This window comes from Labrus bergylta, chromosome 5 (assembly GCF_963930695.1).
Source record: "Labrus bergylta chromosome 5, fLabBer1.1, whole genome shotgun sequence".
NCBI lineage: Eukaryota > Metazoa > Chordata > Actinopteri > Labriformes > Labridae > Labrus > Labrus bergylta.
In genome coordinates, this window is record NC_089199.1 from 12,238,559 (window position 1) to 12,258,943 (window position 20,385).

The 20,385-nt window shown below is 38.5% G+C and overlaps 1 protein-coding gene across 9 annotated transcripts in view; it reads right to left on the minus strand.

Annotated features, from left to right (window-relative positions):
- Positions 1 to 17,243, minus strand: part of cadpsb (Ca2+-dependent activator protein for secretion b) — a 64,359-nt gene extending 47,116 nt beyond the window's left edge. The window contains exons 1-3 of one of the 9 annotated variants that reach the window (XM_065954788.1): positions 16,561 to 17,243; positions 3,319 to 3,432; positions 1,003 to 1,335 (exon numbers count right to left, since the gene is read on the minus strand). In XM_065954788.1, the coding sequence (XP_065810860.1) occupies positions 1,003 to 1,335; positions 3,319 to 3,432; positions 16,561 to 16,893 (780 nt within the window). In that variant the 5' untranslated portion in view covers positions 16,894 to 17,243. The remainder of the gene's footprint in view (positions 1 to 1,002; positions 1,336 to 3,318; positions 3,433 to 16,560) is intronic. The other 8 variants (XM_065954787.1, XM_065954789.1, XM_065954781.1 and 5 more) reach the window with 8 other exon arrangements.
- Between the last annotated feature and the right edge of the window lie 3,142 nt (positions 17,244 to 20,385).

Here is a 20,385-nt window from a genome sequence, read left to right on the forward strand (position 1 = left end):
CTTCTTTCAGCGTCCCAGAGAGCGCAGTTAAGCAGTAAAAACAGCAAGGGAAGGAGAGTTATGTCTGACACAATCAACCCAGTGTCCATTATTATCTACATGCAATCCCTACATAGATTCCCTACAATGAGAAATGCTGATCTGTTTTTCCTCCTGGTGACTACTTTGCTTCAAATATGGCTATTCACAGGCATTTCATGTTGTCCATAAACATACAACTTTGTTAAATCATACACCCTCTTTTCTAAGATTGACATATTTTGCAAATTATGTGATTCCATGTCTGTTATTCTTATGTCAACTAGACTATTGTATTTTCACACTTTGGTCAACAAGTTATTTTTATCAGAGAATTGCAAAGTTATTTTCTTGTTTTTTTCATGGCAAGAACGATTGGGTGAATTAGGGAATTGGTGAAGATGCTGCCAGGTCTTGGAGTAGTTGGACACAACATTCCACAACCACCTCAAAAGTTGGGGTTGGGTTAACATTGGCCAAATACCATGCAGGGTAGAAAAGAGGCCAATCAAAAGCCCACTGTCAAGACATTAAACGGTTTGTTTCTGTCCGACGAATTGTCCAAAACTCAAGCTATCAAATGGTTTGATATAAAAACAGACAGACAAATCCTTAATTTAAAGAAAAAATAGTCTTTTTGAATCGATTTAACAACGTTACCTGCAAATTAAAAATATTGTTAATTAATCATTGTTGCAAGGAAAAAGATGTTGAGATTTAATGAATTTTACATACAAAAAGGGTGAAAAATTAACAGGGGCGCATTCAGTCATCTCAAACTTACATATTCATTTTGTGTTTGTATTTTCCCCCCAGTAGAGCGATTTTATGTGTGAAATAAGCTTCTAATCTTGCCTCCCCAAATCCAAATAGTAAAATAAATTAATACAATATTGTGCCTGCACTGGGTTAGGGTCAGGGTTTTAAGTATTTAGGCCAAGTATAAAAAACCTCCTGAGATGTATCAGCGGCTTCACGTCTTACCTGACAGGCTTGATACAGCAGCTGGTGTTCAAACTTTTTGATGCCTAGGATATTCTGGAACATCTCATACAGCTGGTCCTTGCTGAGGATCAGCTCTGATGCCGCACTGGCAGTCATGCGTTGCTGTGCCTTGCGGGGATCCTCGTCACCGCGGTAGATGGTATCAAACTTGGCCATCCAGGAGCTCAGGACCGTCTCCTTGCTCAGGCCGTCGATCTCTGGAAGGCTACGCACGCGCTTCTCGATGTGCCTCTTGAACACCTCCCTGAAATCACTGGCTGAGAAACCGCCACTCTGGACCATTTTAGCCACACGATCACTCTTTAGGAACACCTGCATTTTGAGAAACCAGATAGTAAAGAGATACAGATCCATTAGAATGATGCACATATTTGAATTGACTAGTAACGATTTTGTAACACAAAACTTCTGAGCAGATTCATACTTGTTGCCGAGCTGTGAAGCTTTCTGTCACACTTTGTCTTAAACAATAAATGTCTCTTTGTCAGCAAAAGAAAATCAAAACAACAGTTGTTATTCATTTTGAATTGAACAATCGTAGGCCTACATGTATGGCACGACCATCAACACGTGCTGCGTCTTGCCTCCTGCAAATGATAGAGTAGCAGGGACAGAGAAAGCTTTACTGTCAATGCATCAAGAAATTAACCATCGGAGCCGACTGCTCTGTCACTCTGACAGTCCCATTTTGTTCTTAGCATCCATTATGGCTAAGAAGCTACGTCTACTGTACTGAAACATTACAGTTCAGCGGTACATTAACCCTGTCATTGGGTGTATGTAAGTGGATAACAAAGGTTTGCAGGGTGCAGCTAAGAAGTTGTTAGGTCAATCCTTGGTTTCCCATCTGAAGAAGTGCAGACCACAGCATTCAGTGATTTTGATGACAACAGCACATATTGCTGCTGAAGGTCTTCCAGAATTTAGCTAATCATTTTCCCCTCCCTATTTCAGTAAGTGGGTGAGAAAATGTTTATATTTTTTGATCACTTTACTTCTTTTATTTAAGATTATGTGAAATGCACCGCAGACTACAAGATAAAAATCATTAGGAAAAGACAAATAGAATTCTATACTGTACTTACATTTCATTCTTACACAGTGTAAATGCATTGGAGTTCAAGCGAACACAAAAAAGACACCATCATTGGAGTATTATGAAAGTCTAGCAGAGAATTCGATCAAAAGGAAAGGAGCCATATTGAAGTTTCTAATTAGATTATTACTCAGAACATTGTCAAGGCTGTCGTGGTGTAACTGTATCAACCTTTTAGCCGCAAAGTACAATAATAACTGGCATTACAACAATACATCAGGACATGATTGTCAGCCACATTTATAGGTTGTGTTGAGAAATATAAGGAAATGTATAAAAAAATATATAGACTTTTTCATTGTCATGTGTAAATACTAAATAATACTATCTTAAAATGTATCTAAAATATTGATATTGAGCTAATTGTTTTCTGTGGGACACTGATGATGATTGGATAATATTGTTTTCTTTGAAGTATTACAGTATGAAAGTTAGACAGGACTTGAAATCAATTGTAAAGTTTCATCTAGTCCTTTTTAAAAAAGACTCTGGTGCACATAACGTATAGTTTTAATCTCTAACCAGCTTTAAATTTCAGCCACTTTCATTGCATGTCACTTTCCCAAAGTGAACTCAGTTTGTGGTAAGCTGTCACTGAATGAGGTCTACTCTTATTAACTTCCATAGCAGTCTTTATATGCATTTGCAGATGGTACCAATCACATTTTTTTTATAATAGCTATTCTTGTTCTTTCAAAATGGATTTAGCTTTAAAAGTTCTATGGCACTATCCGCTTCGACGTTCATGGTTAGAATGACTTTTTCGTCTACGGATTGAATAGTGAGGCTGGAAAAGATGGCTGTGTCAGCCACATGCTCTGACTCATAATCTGTGCAGTGAAAAGCTTCAGCCACCATTTTACCACTCAGTTGTGTGAATACAAGCATTTTGACAAGACGACTGCAGTGTGTTTTTCGACATTTTAAAATGGAAAGCTTCTACCTTCTGGACCTAGATCTGTTACAGAAACAGAGAATATTTACTATGAAAAGTACTTGACATCACATATTTCACAAATTGGTTGAAGATATATATATTTTTTAAATTAATTTAACATTGTTGAAATCTCCAAAAAGGCTTTGAAGAATGTAAGTATCCACATACTAAATGATTGATTTGAAAGCTTCAAGTATCTCAGTTTGGATTCCAAATCAGCTTTAACTCCTTTATTGCTTCTATGGTTATAGGGTATTTGTACCTCATTGTAGCTCTGCACAGCATTGATGAATGCCTCATCAGCCACAATTTGTGTGTCCCCGTTGAGGAAGGCCTGAAAACGATCCTTGGTCTGCTGAAGCTGCTGCTTGGTTATCTGTAGAAAGAATGAACAAAGGGAACATAAGCGTTAAAGCATGGAAAGGAAAATGTCAAAACAAGCACAAAAAATGATATCCAACTATTCTTGAAAAACTTTGGAGACTGGGCAGTCCAAACATGGAAACCTCCGCATGGTTCTCCTTGGTAAATACAGTGCACTCCCAGGCCAAAGGTTTGTGGTCAGAAAGCATTCTTACTGATTGCCAAAACCACATCAACTGGCTCCTGCCAATGCCAAGGAGCTTAATAGCATGGCCCTACCAAATCTCTGAGCTCCTCATCCTATCAAGTGGGAGTAAAAAAAGAAAGAATCCTCTTTCAAAAAGTAGGAACCAAAATTTCATTCTTCCTGCTTTTCAGAGATCTTAACAGCGAGTAAGAGTGGGAACTGAAATTGAGAGCTTTGCTTTATAGTCTGGCTCTAGTTTTACTACTTAAAGGCTGATACAAAGCCTGCATTACTGCAGGGTGTGCCCCTAAACGGCAGTATATCTCACAATCCTTTTAACCATTGATCATGAATAAAAAACCCAGAGATTCTTTCACTTGGATAACTCCCAATCTCAACCTGAACTAAGCTATCCACCACAGCACGCTGAGCAGCTTACTGCTCCTGTGGACATTGTTGGTCCCAACCCAATAAAGCAAATAGGACAACAACATCTGCATATAGCATAGACACCAGCCTTATATCACCCAACTGGACAAGCACCAGACCTCAACGGTGCTAATAGTAACACAAAACCAGACATCAATCTTAGATACCCTTAAATCATTGAAAAAGTTAACATTTCATTCAAAGGTTGTTTTTTTTAATTGATTTACTATTGACACTTAATAATTGATATTTTATATAATCGTTAAGCCAGGACATAGAGATGTTCCATGAGTACTCCATTTTCCCCTTTGTTTCGATTACAATCCTCTCTTAGGTCTAGATGTCCTTGGATCAATTTCTCGAGTCATTGACCTAACCATAAACAGGCCGACAATCTTTCCCTGACAACTGCTTTCAATCTACAGTTCAAGCTGTTGTGTATATCAAACAAGCTCAAGGACCTGCTGGTAACACGTGTGTGTCGGCGTGTGTTCAGCCGCATTTTGCAAGTGACAGACTTTGGTGTGGGCGTGAGATGGAAAAGTACCACATATCATGCGCCCTTGAGGCAATCTCAACACCATCTGTGTGCCTATCCTACAACTCCAACCCATCCTTGTGCAATATTTAGGATAAGAGGCTCATGTGACATGAAATGTTTTTATAGGAGCCAAGGTAAAACTTCCAGAGTTTGGTTTAACAGCATTAACAAATAAAAACACTATAAATTGGCATGGAAAATATACATGCACACATTTAAAGCCTCAAAATTCCTACATGTATAGGCCAAGAATGAATTTCAGGATTATATACCACTTATTATCCAAGCATAAACGAGCAATTTACAACACATAACAGCATATCAACAACATCAAAGATCAATTCCACTTCATCTTCAAGGTTCCAAGTGTATTTATCTTTGCAACAGCAAGATGTGAAATTAAAGAAAACCTGTGATCCATCCATGCCATTTTTAATAGACCATGGTGTTTTAGCAACACCCTGAGGCAAGAAATGTTCAAATTAACACCGGCGTGCCAAACAATTTGGTCTATAGAGAATGTGAGCTGCTGAAATGGACTTACTCTTCCTTGGTTTCTTGTCTATTTCTGAAGTGAGGATTAGCATATGTAAAAACATCAGTTTTCACTATTTTTCTTGAAACCCACATTATAACAAAAGGTAAAATAATCACTGATTAAATGAATATATGAGGCTGTATCTTTTTTCTGATAAGAACAGCTGTCTCAATAGATTACTGTATTCCTGGAACAGGTCTTTGGTTCTGAAACATTTAAGTAAAAATAATGCATGTTTAAAAAAAAACACCAATGCAAAAGCAAAACACAGAAAAGCATGAATAAAGAGTAACATTCTGATGTAGGATATGGGCTGAAATGCTTTCTGTAAGAGGGCTTCCCAGCTTTTGAAAAAAGGTACAAAACAGGCTTGAACCAAGGAGAAAGCTGAGATGTTTGAGGGCAGCACTAGCACTTATACCACTAGACCTGAGGCCACACATACTGGGCCTTTCTTGTATACAACTGAACACCCGGACATAACAGCAGCTTCAATGTTAAAGCCTTTAAAAGTAACCAACAACAGAGCGCTCTCCTGTATATGTTTTTAGGAGATATAGTCAGGGATGGGCAAATGAGCTGATAAAAAATGAATCAGCATTAATGCCACCAATTGTTTCAGTGATTATTCAAGCTACAGCTCTAAACCACTCTCATTAGACAATTTCATGGATTACTGTATACTTAATATCTCTGAGATGTGAGGACTAAACCAGCAATTAAAAACTGGGATCTGGACAAAGCTAGAAAAAATGATTAAGAAAATAATTGGTGAATAAAACTCACAATGAAAGTAATCATTAGTTGTAGCCCTGGCTGTAATCCATGTGGCCAAGCACAAAGAGGCCTCTATTAACCTTACATTTCAACTGGTGGTTCAAATATAGCAAGAGAAGAATCACAAAGATATAACAATAAACGAGAGAAGATGGGGTGTTGGCAGTCATCCAAACACAGGCCGAACACATTTGTGTTTACCTGAAGATTTCACAGTGAAAGGTCAAACCTAATAATACTTCTGCTGACAGTTCATTTTTGCAGAATCTGACTTTATGTGACAGCAGAGAGAGCTGTTAACTCTGTGTGTGCATGTGTCTTTATTTGAAAGGCCAACACTGAAGCATACAGATGTAAGGTGAAATGTGCCTCTTTAAAAAAGTTGCATAAAGTATTCATGAGTTTAGGTTGTGCATGCTCTTTGCCTCATTGCTGATTGGAGAACTGTGCTGATTAGCTACCACGTTGATGGATGAGAGAAAATGCTTCCATTTTCATCAGTATTGCCAGACTCCCAAGACATACTTTCCTGCTTTGCTATTATTGATTCTCTCTCCATGGCTCTTATCAAGATTACAGTGTTACACGGTGATTCATTGGCTTGCAATAAAGTGGATAGTGTCATTAATCACCATTCACATATCAATAGAGATATACACATTCCATTGGCCTGATTTACAGTTACTTCATCAATGTTGAAAATGGCTATGGATTTAAGTTGACTTCAAGACAATACTTAAGTTGCTGAAAAAAAATGAACGAACCAAGAATCTAATTAAGAAGAACTGGTGTTATGATGAATTATGATTACTGTTTGTAGTGAACGTCTCTCACAGGCATAATATTTCTAACCTGGTTTAGGTACTTATCAAGTACAGTCAGGACAGTCAGTACAGTCTTCTGTGGATGGTGGGTTAGGGTAAATATATGCCACCTGTTTAAAGAAGCAGGCTGGATTACCAATATGGAAGCTCAGCTGTGAACAATACCAATGGGGTTTGGAGCAAAACTCATTAAAGAAAGTAAACATCATTTCCAAGTATCATTTCTAAACAAAATTATACCACTTTAAGTGTAGGCTATATTATGATCAATTTTGTCCCTCCTCTATGCTGTCAGACAACCCTTTCATCATGCACACTTTTGTTTTCTCAAACATACAACATCCATATACCTAAGCATGACGCACACTCTATTGGATCAGCTCCACTTTTTGGTTGGTAGACTCATCAACTGAGACGTACTTTATATAACTATCCCTTTAACTATATATATAACAACATTAAAGAGATGATTTATGATAATGTCTATGACATTGTGGAAATAAACATATGGCATAAGAGTGTTTGCCACTTTCAGCTTAGTTTCTAATGAATATTATTAGTTTTTTCTTTGAGAAAGATCGGAAAAAATTGAATATACAAAGCCATAACGAGGTTTGTTTGTATGAATAGTGCGTGCATGTATTGGCCTGTATGTTTACAAAGAGAGAGACTACACGATAATAAAAGCAGGTTACATAACACCAGTAGCACAATTATTATATAAGACTGTAATTAAACTGTAAATTTTGTATGAGGATTTTTGTGTTGGATCACGTCTCTATTATCATATTTTCTCTTTGAAGTGTGTGGTCGACATGGCAGTGAGGTATACAACATATCAGCTGTCCTGTCAGTGCTGTGATGAGTGAAGTAATTAGCTAATTGAATGCAGTGTATGCTGTACTGTAGCTAGAGTACTTCAGCACATTAAAGCCTGCGCTTTGCTGACTCACTTAAGATTCCTCTACAAGTTGCCTCATGTTGAAAAGTGGAGTGGAATTAAAGGCCTCATCAAAAGTCTGAAAAAAAATATAGTAGATACAGTATTTGGCGTACACACAGGACAGTGATTCAGAAAAATAAATACATGTTAATAAGTTTTATGTTGAATTAGGTCCAAAATAAAACTCTGGGGGTTTACGTTTACATAAAAAAGGGGGACTTTCATTCATGAGATCCAATATGTGATGATGACAGGCTCCACTGGAAACTTCTCATTGTGTTTTAATCTGTTTGCTCAGGGAAGAGCTGCCTACCAGTGCTGCTGTTGGTTTTCAGCAAACATGCTATTGTTGAATCCTCTCGCCAGACAAACCATATTTCAGTCATGTTGAGGATGACAACGCTGGTCAACATCTGAGTAAACAGCCAACACAAGTACAAGAGTAAGCGCTTCATGACAGCTGCACAAAATCTACTAGTAACTGGCCTCATCAAACACAAAACCACAGCATCATGTCGTGTCCGTGGTCACCAAACTACAATTATACAAAGGCAGATTCATGAGCCGTTATCCCAAACCAGACGAGCTCACATAGATTTGTTCGGAAAGCACACGCACACGGAGTTGTGTGAGTAAATACCACTCGACTGGCTTCGTAAACAGCCAGGTGTATACTCTGCAGACGGAACCTGACAAACTGCAAACAGGGATGAAACAGGGAGCTGTGTCTCTGTATAACCAGCCTCCTCTCTGTTGTCATATTCAAGAGCTGTGGCAGTGCTGATATATACAGGAGAACACTGTGTTCACAAGCAGCTAAGCCCCTTCTTGTAACAGTCATCCACTATCGCACCACCAACTCACACTGGCAGCTCAGCTGGTTCCTCATTATGCTCAATTGGTTACTGAACATAAAGTAAAGCCCTTAACCTCATAGAACATAAATGGTATGGAAAGGCTAGGGTATAAAGAGGACAAAAATCAATGACACAATTTGCATACATTTTGTCCCAAAAAATCCATACTGGACTGATTTAACTTGATTGAAAAAAAGTTATCTTCATTTTACATGTTAGATTAATGTATGTGACAAATATCTTTTTAAATGCCTTTCATGCACACACTAACTGTTCAGCATCCAGTAGTGTTGAATGTATATGTATGCTTACTCAAGTAATTATTTTTAACTTTACTTTACTTACTTTTTTACTTCTTTTTATACTATAATACTTTTTATATACTCTTCTCTGAGAGAAATATTGTACTGTAAAGTCAACTAAGCACTTAATAGAGCTGCTTTAGCTACCTGATACTTATGCATACTTATGATACATATGTATTTATATAAATAAAACAACTCAGCATTAAGTATATAAAGCCCAGCTTAACCATGACCCGCTACGAAAATAAAGGTTTTGCTTATGTGTGATTGAATTTTTAAAAAACAAGGGACTTTTATAAAGTTATTTAAAAGACCAAATTATGGTACCTGTATTTTTTATCCTTTTTATACATTTGGACCTGGGTGATGGTATAATAGCTGGAAATGCTGGAGTTTTAGCTATCATACACTGTAAGGTATTATATATTGTAGCAAAACATACTTGTTAATATAGTACAATGAAAATATATTTCCCTGAATTATTAAGGTAATTGATATTTGATCAACACAACACTAATCTGAAACCTTTGGTAAGGCATAACATTACGTTGGTCTTTTTTTTTTACATATTTCATACATCATTTTATGAGGAATACAACTTTTTACAGGAATAATTGTAAGTTGAACTTCTAGCAGATATAAACATTTAGGCATCTTTATCAAAGTCAAAAGAAAATCACAACAGCACACCCTATGCTTTTCTTCCATTGGTTGTAGATTTTCATCACATTTTGTAATATGCAAGTCTAACCAACCACTGAATGGTCTTTAAAATTGATCTTTTTTAATGTGTGAAGGTTAAGGCTGCGCTCCCACTTCTAAATAGTTCAAACAACTCCAAAGGTCAAGCTTATTAATAGCCTTATTGTTAGCTAAAATGAGTCTCGTGATAGAATAATTCTCGAATTTATATTTTGCTTTCAACTCCACTGTCCTTGTCTGATGGCGTGTATTAGTTATAGTTCAAAATGAAAAGTACCTAATGCTGGGCTACGATGCAGAATGCATACTGTATAGAGCACACAGCTGACTGTGGGCTGATATCTCTAACTGGTGCATTACTCTCATCAACAACCACAGACATAAATCCTTTGCTTCCAACCTCCCATCACAAATCACTTACTGTCTTTTCCCCTCTTTTCATTGTCCAGTAAATCTCTCTCTCTCTCACTCTGCTTTCAAAGACGATTATCTCAGACATTTATTTCTTTTTTCCTATCTGCGCCAAGCCTGTGCCACTCTTAGAGGCTAAGTAGGGATGTGTATTCATCAATACTAACCGTTGGAGATATCCTGTGAGTAAATCATTGTGACCAGAAAACTTTACTTAAATGTTCACTCACTTTCAAAGATTTTGCAAGAGAAGAAAAAGGTTTGAACAAAATTATTTAGTGTAGTGTTTCAAACGTTTCTCCATTAGGTTAGCATTTAACTTATATAACAGTGTTAGACTTGGAATAGACAGCAAAAGAATCACAATTGCAGCAGCAGAACCTCCGATGTTGAACTTTTGTTACATGCTTCCCTTCATTTATCTGTTGAATTTGAGAGAGGGTTGTGTTATGCTAGTAGCAGCTAATAAAGCCATGAGCTGTTAGCTTCAAACAGAGAGAAGGAGCTGGCTACAGATACACAGAAAACAGTTGAACATTGGGAACAGTGGCAGGAATTTGAAGCAATCCAATGATCTTTATGTAACGTGTTAAATTACATAATATGTGGATTCAATCTTTGACTCGGTTTAGATTATGGGGACCCTTGCTGTTGCAGCAGGAGAGTTTTTGTTGAAATATTATAGCCAAAAAGAGTACAGTAGACCTTCAGATGGTAAGAAAAATGCATTAAAAAAGCATTATTTTGAAAACAGACCTGATGTTGTTTATTTACTAATAATTAACTTGACTGCTTTATTGTGAAGCTCTGAGCAGACATTTCATAGTTTGTAATGCTAGCTTGACTGTAGAGCCCTGCACAGACTCAACTGATGAAGGAGAGGCACCTTTATCAACATATTTTGAAGCTGTAGGGCCACAGACCAAGCTGTCATATTTCTCAAGTCTGAAGTGTGAACGTGTTGATATGTGACACCCATGATGGATGAAAGTGCGAGTATCTACCTAACCTAAAGGCTTGTGTCTGCTGTTTGTGTTTTTTCAATTCCTGAGTGCGAGTAATCAGAGAAAGGTCAACAGAGGACAGCAGTAATAAGCCTGCTGAAGCTCTTACCTCCATCTTCTTTCTTTAATATGGAAAATCACCACTGCTAATCTGCCTCTGTGTTCTCTCCTCTGTCTTATTCCAGTTAAGCGTCGGTTGTTTTCTCTTGTGAAGCTATGCCTCAATATTGCAGCGTACATTTGCACAAAAATATTTTTTCTCTCTATCCAAAAACACCACTAACAGCTGCCTGCCTTCATTTGGAAAAAAGATGTGATGAAGTACTGACGCACTTCTGGTTCATCAAAGAAATTTGAATATGTTTTCTTTCAGCGTGATTATAACTTTCATTCCTCATAACTATGTCTTTGAATCCTGTAATTTTAAGAAACTTTATCGCAAGAATTAAAAAAAAACATGATCATCATATTTTATAAAAAATAAAAAAAACAGTGCTGTATATGTCTTATATACATTTAAAAAATGCTGTTACTTTCCACTCTTTCTAATAAGTATGTCTTGTGCAGTATCCTGGAGCAATAGATTATATCTTTGTACCAATGAAAAACAGATGGACAGGCACCCTTCACATTAACCTTTCTCAATCCCTAAAAAAAAGTATAAAGATGATTCAGCTTTAAGTCAGACCACTGCGGCTGACCAAAGGCAAGGGCTTTTCTGTGTCTTTCCACAAGGATTAAGGTTGTACTAGTACATGGCTAACATTTGTCTACCCAAGGACAGGATTATATAGGCTCTAGGCACATATAGGTTGTACTATAATTAATGAGTACATGCTGTGTTCTGAGAGACAGCAGACGAATGAGAGAAACATCAAAATGTTAGATGCTGCTTTCAAGCCAGACACATCTGCTGAGAAAATCCCTCACATGATGCCACCTTGACGCATTCAAAATGCAATTTTGAACTATTTCTGCAGTGCTTAATTGCCCTGTGGACTCAGGTCACTAAAGTGTATTATTTAAAATGTACAAGGCAAATATGAGCTATTTTGATCCTGACTGAGATTTCTGCTTTCAAAGAAGTCAAACCTTTGGGGAAGAAAATAGAGAAAGTGTTAGTATTTTAAGGGAGAAGATCTCAGCCTTCCCTCCTGGTTATAAGCAGACTGGGGAGATTTTGAACTTGTGTAGCTGTGATTTGTTACACGCTGCTGACATTGTAGGTGAGGTGGGGTTGGGGTGGGGGTGGGGGGGTTCTCCTGCTGCTTTTCAGCTGTCACCCCTTTGGAATCCACTTTCATATCCATACTATTGGTGCAAAACCTTAATTCTCTTATAAATCGGGTTCTATAACATGCTTCAATGTCTGCTACTTAATGGAAGGGACCGACATTCTTTAGCAGAAGCCTTCAAATGATGAATGACATGAGTTATTGTTAACTCAAAGCTTGACTTGACACTGGCTGTGAGGCTTCTTTTATTTTCTAAAGATGCCTTTTTCCTGGCTGAACACCATTTAAAACTCTTACATAATAATGCAAATGATTTCAGTGGCATACTTGCACTCTTCCACCTCTACGTTTGTAATGAACATAATGAGCTGAGGCAGCTTCACCTCAAGTTATCTGTGTACCTACATGTGAATAAAGTCAAATCAATATTATGATAGGATTCATAAAAAATCCTGGCTGCGCATGCACCAGTTGGAATAAATTCTTATAAATGTTTCTAATTTCATTCAAGCTTCTAACAATGTTGCCAGTTTCATCTTCCTTTCTTAATCAGCAGCTTCTTCTTCTTCTTCTAGTTTTCATCCTTGTGTTATATTTCATTCATCCATGAGCTAATCACCTTAATCACTGTCATTTTTTATATCCTAATATTACGGTTGTTCTTTTGAAATATGCATTAACTGTTGCTAAAGGGGTCATTAAGTACAACCCTTCTTTTCTTTTATTACAATGAAATGATCATGGTTTCAGTTGTAAGAATACGTGGGAAAACCCAATCCATGTAAATGCAGTTCACAATGTGACACCCACAATCCTCAGGAAGGTTTAAGCATCAAAAAAAACACAGGAGTTTCCAACTTCATCCAAGTATCCCTGATTTGCATTTTAGCCTACTTCACATTCATATCACAGAGCGTGCTGCACATTTCTCAGCTCCGCTCCCTCCGAGTATCAACGGCATACTGTAAAGTATTAACATGCGTAGCCAAAAGGCACTCTATTAAGTTAGCCTGCTAGCAGATGGGTTGATTGGGTCAAAACATCTTTGGGGCATCACACGTTCTACAGTAATTGAAAAATACTAAACCCAGGAGATTATTCAATTCTCAAAAACACTTTCATTGTAATCTATAAAAACACTTCTTTTTTTGATAACCACATGTCATTCTTTGATTGATTACTAATATGAGATTGTGTTTGACTGCCTATATGTATGATCAGTTCTTTTAAAGCTGGTCATTCTGCTGCAGTAGCGGTAGCTAACATGCTCACAATTACAATGAACATGTATAACATAATAAACATGTTGATGTGAAGTGTGCTTAATTGTATCACCCTAAGCCCTGTTAGCATAGTGTGTTAGTGTGGTAATATATTTGCTAATTGGCCCCAAACAAAACTACAGGAGAGGCTGATGGGAACTGCAATATTTTTAAATCCTTATTGATGCACAAAAACTAAAAATATTATTGTTATTGAGGAAAACCAAAGGACACAAATGTTATTAGTATTAATGATCTGGACAATTTTTAGCTTATCCATCCACTAATACTTTCAACTGCTGTTAGCTTAAAGATGAAGTCAGAGAATGACCAAAATCTATTTGGCCATCCTTTGGGAGCATTGATGTTTGTACAAAATTTAACAGTAATCCATCAAATCCTTATTGAGAACATCCAAAAGACCAAAATGGCCATTAATAGAAAGATGTAAAAATGTTCACTTTGAAAACCCTGTAATTCAGGGCCAATGACTCTCACAACAAAACTGCTATTTTATTATTTAAGTTCATTGCCTTCGTGCCTTCTCCTGCTGAAAGGTCCTTTATGTATAACTCCTTTGTACGCACTGTTAAGGTCGCTTATTGTCATTAAATAAACAAAGATTTTGCCCTGCAGAGCAATCCCCAATGATGCCATTATTCCACATATAACAGCAATATAATCTCTAGGTATCAATAACCTCAATAATTTACAACCAGCAGGTTGGGAGGGGGGGGGGGGTGCATTAGTGTGAGAGTGTAATAGTGTCAGAGTCCCGTGACAATTAGCCCTGCTTTGCAAAGATACAAGGCACCAGTTAAACATGCATACATCTTTCTGACAGAAAACATTTCCCCTCGCTACTTCAAAGAGCAGCAATGGTCTGTTTCTTCCCTATTGTGTTACCCTCTCACAAGGTTACAGCAGCACATTTGAAGTAGCAGCAGCAGAGAAGCTCACATGTTGCAGACTCTGCAACCCGGCCTGTTTCTCTGTGATAGCCCATCACTGCTGTTTGTGTGCCAGAGCTTCTAATAGTGGATTATCATGGAGCTACTCCACATGTTTAGCTGAGGCCTTTAAGTCTTTTCTTTACAGAAATGGCTTCATCACATTGTTGTGACTAATCTATAATAGACACACATTTTGATAGGTTCCATATTAGATTGTGTGGTGAACACAGCAAGGACTTATTGTTTGTGTAGGTGTGGTAAGGACAAATTCAAGGGAGCTTCAGAGAGAATATTGGACCAGTGTTGTAAAGCGTAGTCTATTTTTAAACAACACATTTTCTCGATAACCATATAGGTGACAAGACAGTGAAAGTGTGACTTCTGTAAAATGCAATGACACTGAAAATGTACAAAAATGCAGAAAGTAAAAAGAAACTTTAAGCGAGCTGCGTTGTTAAATGTTTTTGTGATTCATCTATCGTCTTATGTTTTTAAGAGTATCTAACATGAAGTGTGCTTTAAAAACACTATATTTGTGTCAATTCATTTTTTACATGTTTTATAACCTTCAGAAGCCATTGATTTCACTAAAGGATTCATAATTGGACACAACTACGTCTCAAAACGGACTGTAAGCAGACCAATACAGTGGTCTACCAGGAAGCATTGGCTTGTTTATTCTGATTATAACTCACCCACAGTGGAGACTTGTGTGGCTGCATAAGCCACTAGATATAAAAGTGCATCACTAAGCATACATTAGACTATCTGTAACCTACGCTAAATGGGACTCCAAACAAACAAATAGATGGAAACAGTGTGGTTTAAGCTTCCCACATGCACTTGTGCATGAGTCAGCAGAAAATTCAGACCATATGGCTTTAAGCGTGTCCAGAGGAAGACTGATTGTCTTCAGGTTACACAAAAAGCAACACTAACAAGAGCAAATTCCACATTATTGTCTACAGTGTTTCCTTACAAGACAGACAAGTGATCAGCTGTAGATGAATCTTTGGCAGGTACACGCACCACACTGAATGCAACTTCTGCCTTGTGAGGAGCTACAATAAACTACTACTATAGCCTCAATGAGCCATGTGATAATCAATGTTTGACAGTACAAAGAAAGCCCTGCACAAGGGTTCATCACTTGCAAGTATGATGTCTTATTTTACCTTAATTTATACATTTTATATTTTTTCATCACACCATTAGTGTATAAAAAGTAGATGGTCTTTTGCTGGTGTTATACACAAGTGCACAAATCAAGGACAATACAATGGGGCTGTTCAATTCCCCCTTCCTCTGGTACAGTAGGGCCTGGGCTCAGGGACATGGACAGTATAGGACATCATGACCCAAAACTGGCTTCTCTATGAATGGAGCATCATAGTAGCAATGTGAAAACAGGACATGGGCCTGGTCCCCTTTACTAACCTGCGTAAACAACACAACATGGACCTCCTGTACCAAATAGTATAAAAGAATGAATGTGAGGATGTAGGAAATTTGAACGCAATTAATTAACTGTAACCCGTCGAGAGGAGCCCAGCTCATCTGCAGAGCAGGAGAAAGACTATTAAGCAACCTTCCTCAGGAGGTCTGAGCCTAAAAGTCACCTTGGGAGGCCAAATTGACGGGATAAGTGATGGCGCAAATGGTTTGGAATGAGTATACGCTAAAAGGACAGGAAATAGTGCCTCGTATCTACTGAAAAACAGGTCTGTTCTCGGGTATAAGCCTAGAAGAGAATGATGCCGTCCCGTTTCAACTCGCCACATACCATCCCCTGAACGCCCTTTCAATTAATGGACTTGCCAGGATTTATCTGACTTGTGAGCGAGTGTGTGTGGAAGAACATGGACTGCACTCAGTATGCAGCTCTGCAGCACCTACCTATATGCACTTTCTTTCACTAATCGGAGCTTTGAAGCGCTTTTCTGTGCTCTTGTCATGCTCTTAGGATTTCAACATTTTGCGTCAAAAAATGAAAACGTGTATTTCTTCTACGGGACTGTGCAGCATCCGCGCGCTATCGGGTGGGCCCTGTGGCCAAAACCCCCCTCAGTGCTCTGCCTTATGTAGGTCATCAATGACAACATCTGCGATATGAAAGGAGGCGTTTCGTCACCTTGTGGTTATTAACGATGTCTTTTCACCGAGGGGACCTTACCTTCTGCTGTCGCCGTGCCATATCTGTGGGCTGTTTTGCATTGAATGGGTAAGCGACGCATCGCATGACAAAAACATACAACTGCAGCTTCTTCTTGCGCTCATCCTCATCCCTCTGCAGTTTATCCAGGTCCTCCTTCTCCTCGCTGGCTGCGGACGGGCTCGGGCTGGTTGGACGGGCGCTGCTGCGGCTGCTGCTGGGGGCGAGACCACCCGAGCTCTCGCTAGTCCTGCTGGGAGAGATGCGGGATCCGGCCTGAGGTGCCATCGCCTCTTTGGTCTCCTCCTCTACTATCCCATCAGATTCCTCCTCGCTGGACGACGGATCTAACATCTTGTTCTAGAGAGGATGCGTCCCTACAGATACCCTAACCTTCTAAGGAAGGTTTTTTTTTTAAAAATATCCCCAAAGTTATAGAAGTGCCACCTTCTTATCCGTGCGAAAATTTCATTTAGAATACAGGGATCAAGGCCCTGGTTGTAGTACTCGCTGAGGTATGTCAGCAGTGCGAGTGGAGCTGGAAGAGGCTCGGTCTGCTTCACACTGAGCTTTCTCCGCCTGCGCCGAGCCTTCGTCGATGCTTACGTATTTTCTCCGCTTTATTGGCCAGTCACTGCTGCGGATGTGAGAGGGGGAGGTGAGAAGGCAGCAGAGGGGAGGGGCACGGGAGTATATTGTACAGATGAGGGGATGGAGAGTCGCTTTTTTTAATCGGAGAAAGCGGGCGATGGCCTCTCCCTGCCTGCCAGGAAGCCAGGCGGACGCATGCAGGCGCGAGGAGCTGGCCGTGGTCCTGAACACAGATTTAGACCAGAGAGTGGATGAATGACGCGCCTGCACGCGTCCTTTATCCCATCGTAACGTTCTGCAGTGGTACACCTAAGATGGCTGCCACAGGACTTCTCTGATATTGTCACTGAAATGGGGAGCATTATTCTTTTTAAAAAAAAATTGGTTTGTGCACGAGCTGCACAGTGTCAAATGTTCAGGATGACTCCTTAGCCTTGTGTTGTGGGAGGGTGGGGTGACCATAAACACTGCTCGCACTCTGTCTGTGGGCTTTGGTGGAGGAATTGATTGTTGCAGCAGGGCTGGTGTCCCTTGTCAAAGAAAAGCATTATGTTGCAGTCACATTCCTCTACTAAACACAGATAGATTGATGCTCAGCTTAATTTCTCTGCTGAATAACGTCTGTCACATCCATTTTAAGGCAACATCTGTAACTTGGTGAAATCGTTGCATGTTATATTGAAACATACTGACATTATTATACCCTGGGGTTGTATATTCTCTAAGATCCCTCGAGTTAAAAAGAGCACAGCATTGGCCATATTTTCACTATAATTTCATTAGATAATACTATCTTGAAAAACGTAAAAAAAAAAGAAAAAAAAAAGGGGGGGGTTAAAATGGGCCTTTTCATGTTCTTTAAGAACACTTAATCCTGATTTAATTGCTTTTATTTGTTGACATCACTGTTGACTGACTTGCCAGAACAAGATGATAGAATCAGCATTACAGAGAAAAAATGGTTTAAATGCAAATACAATATAGATTTACATAATTCTTCAAGCAAGTATTGGTTTTTTTGTCTGTAAAAAAATATGATGCATGGAAAGCAGTGACTCAAGGTCACACTAACTCTCTGGCCCATATAACTGGAGGCCATGTTGACCTGCAAACTAATGGAGCTAAGTAGAGAGACACTAATGCAGCCTCTTACAGATCAGATTAAGGCACAAATGACATTATTATCAAACATATATCAATTGTGTTTATTATTATTATCATTATTTCATTTTGGCAAAAGGTATGTTTCACAAAATCTCTCTTCAGCCCCCAGCTCCTTGAAAAGACAATGCTCATTATAGTATACACTTTAAAAACATGCCTTCATCTTATAACTCCCCCTGCTGATGATAATTTTTTATAGTGTGATAACACTATCTGGATCTTTTCCTTAATAGATTTATCTGCACAGAAGCATCCAATTCTATTTACTTAAGTGGTGATACTCAAAGTTTTGGCTTCTGGCCTGTCTTGGTCACAAGTTGCATAGAGTGCATTTGAGTCGGGAGCTGTTTCCAAAAATCAATATACCCAAACCTAATGAATGTAACATTTCAAAAGGTAAAAACATTCAATAAAAGGGAAGAAATAAACATGGAGCTAAGCGTAAATTCAAGCATGAAGACTGGTTGTATTCTCTCACACATTTATTCAATTTCCTCATTAAAATTAGCCACTCCCTCTCTACCACTTCCACCTTCTCCCTGCTCTGGTGATCAGCTGATTTGTGGTGTTTATACTTTAAGTCGAAACCAACTCGACTCTGCCACAACAGCCTCATTACCTCTCAGAGTACATGAAGTTAGCATGATGGAATCTAATCCCTAAAGACTTTGCACATTTATTTCCAAAATTGTTAAATAAATAATTGTTCACTCTTAATTAAGTCTCTCCTGATTTAAATCATTTGTAAGGGCAGAAGTTTGCTCTTGTCATATCTTTTAATCATTTTTCCCTTTATTGGAGAGTCGACGAAAGTTGCGAAACTAACAGGTCTGCCTGCAATAAAAAAGGTGAGATTAGTTTGTCAATGAGTGTGTTAACATGAACACTAACATGTAGCTCACGCAAAAGTTCAGACAGGAAGACTATAGTCTGCATTCTGGCTTTATTCTCCATTCTCATACTAAGTTGCAAAGCCTATACTGCTCATTCATTTTCATGTAGTCATCAGCTGTACACATCACCTGTATGCATCACCTGGTCAAATCTATCCAATAGCAATGCTCCACTCCCTCATCGTTAGCCTATCATATTGCTGCTGTCTTTTAGATATAGATTTCTCTTTCTCCAGTTAACTCATGCCATCGTTACATGCGATCCTCCAACTCCCGATCATCGCCAAATCTATCCTATCAGCCTTGGATGACATCATCATCCATCTTCAGGTTAACCCCAGTCTTTGTTTTTTAATCAGCTTCTTTATTCCGTCTGCCTCAGATGACATCATCGGCCAACAACTCCACCACCAGCGTTAGGGGACAGATTTAGCTTCCGCTCAGTACAGACATCCTTTCATCACCCTATCTCCCTGGAGAGTTCAAGTGTCAAAGACTCTCTGATAATCATTTTGTATAATAATCACTTGTATGTAAAATAAATATAATAATAAATAAACATTTAATTAATTTTCTAGTCTCCCCTTATTGAAATATTGGTTGCTAGTTTTGTTATTCTATTGGTCCTATTTAGGATATGGTATCATTTCAAAGGACATATAAAACCTCACACCACTGCCTTTATCAACACAGTATTCAGATGATTGATAGGTTGCCTGCAGGTGTGTCTTCATTTCTCATTTTCTCAGCCATGAAGTTCATTACAGAAAAATTATCATTATACTGGTTTCTATTGGGTTGCTCAAGTATACACACACACACACACACACACACACACACACACACACACACACACACACACACACACACACACACACACACACATACACACACACACACACACACACACACACACACACACACATGTGAAGCACTGTTCAATGTTAATATAACCTGTCAAATGTTTAAATGTAGCCCAGAGGCACATAGGACCCGGAAGTGAGTGGTTCCTGGGAATTATTTTTAAGCCAATCCCTTAATATCAAATAATCAATCTATCAATCAATCCTACATTCTTATGAAGTCTGCTAATAATACATTTTATCAGATCACAGTGAGAGTAGTTCTTTTCAGTAAATTTAAACCTCAAAGGTTAAGATTTGTTTATTTTTCCTCTCATCCTTTCAGATAAATCACT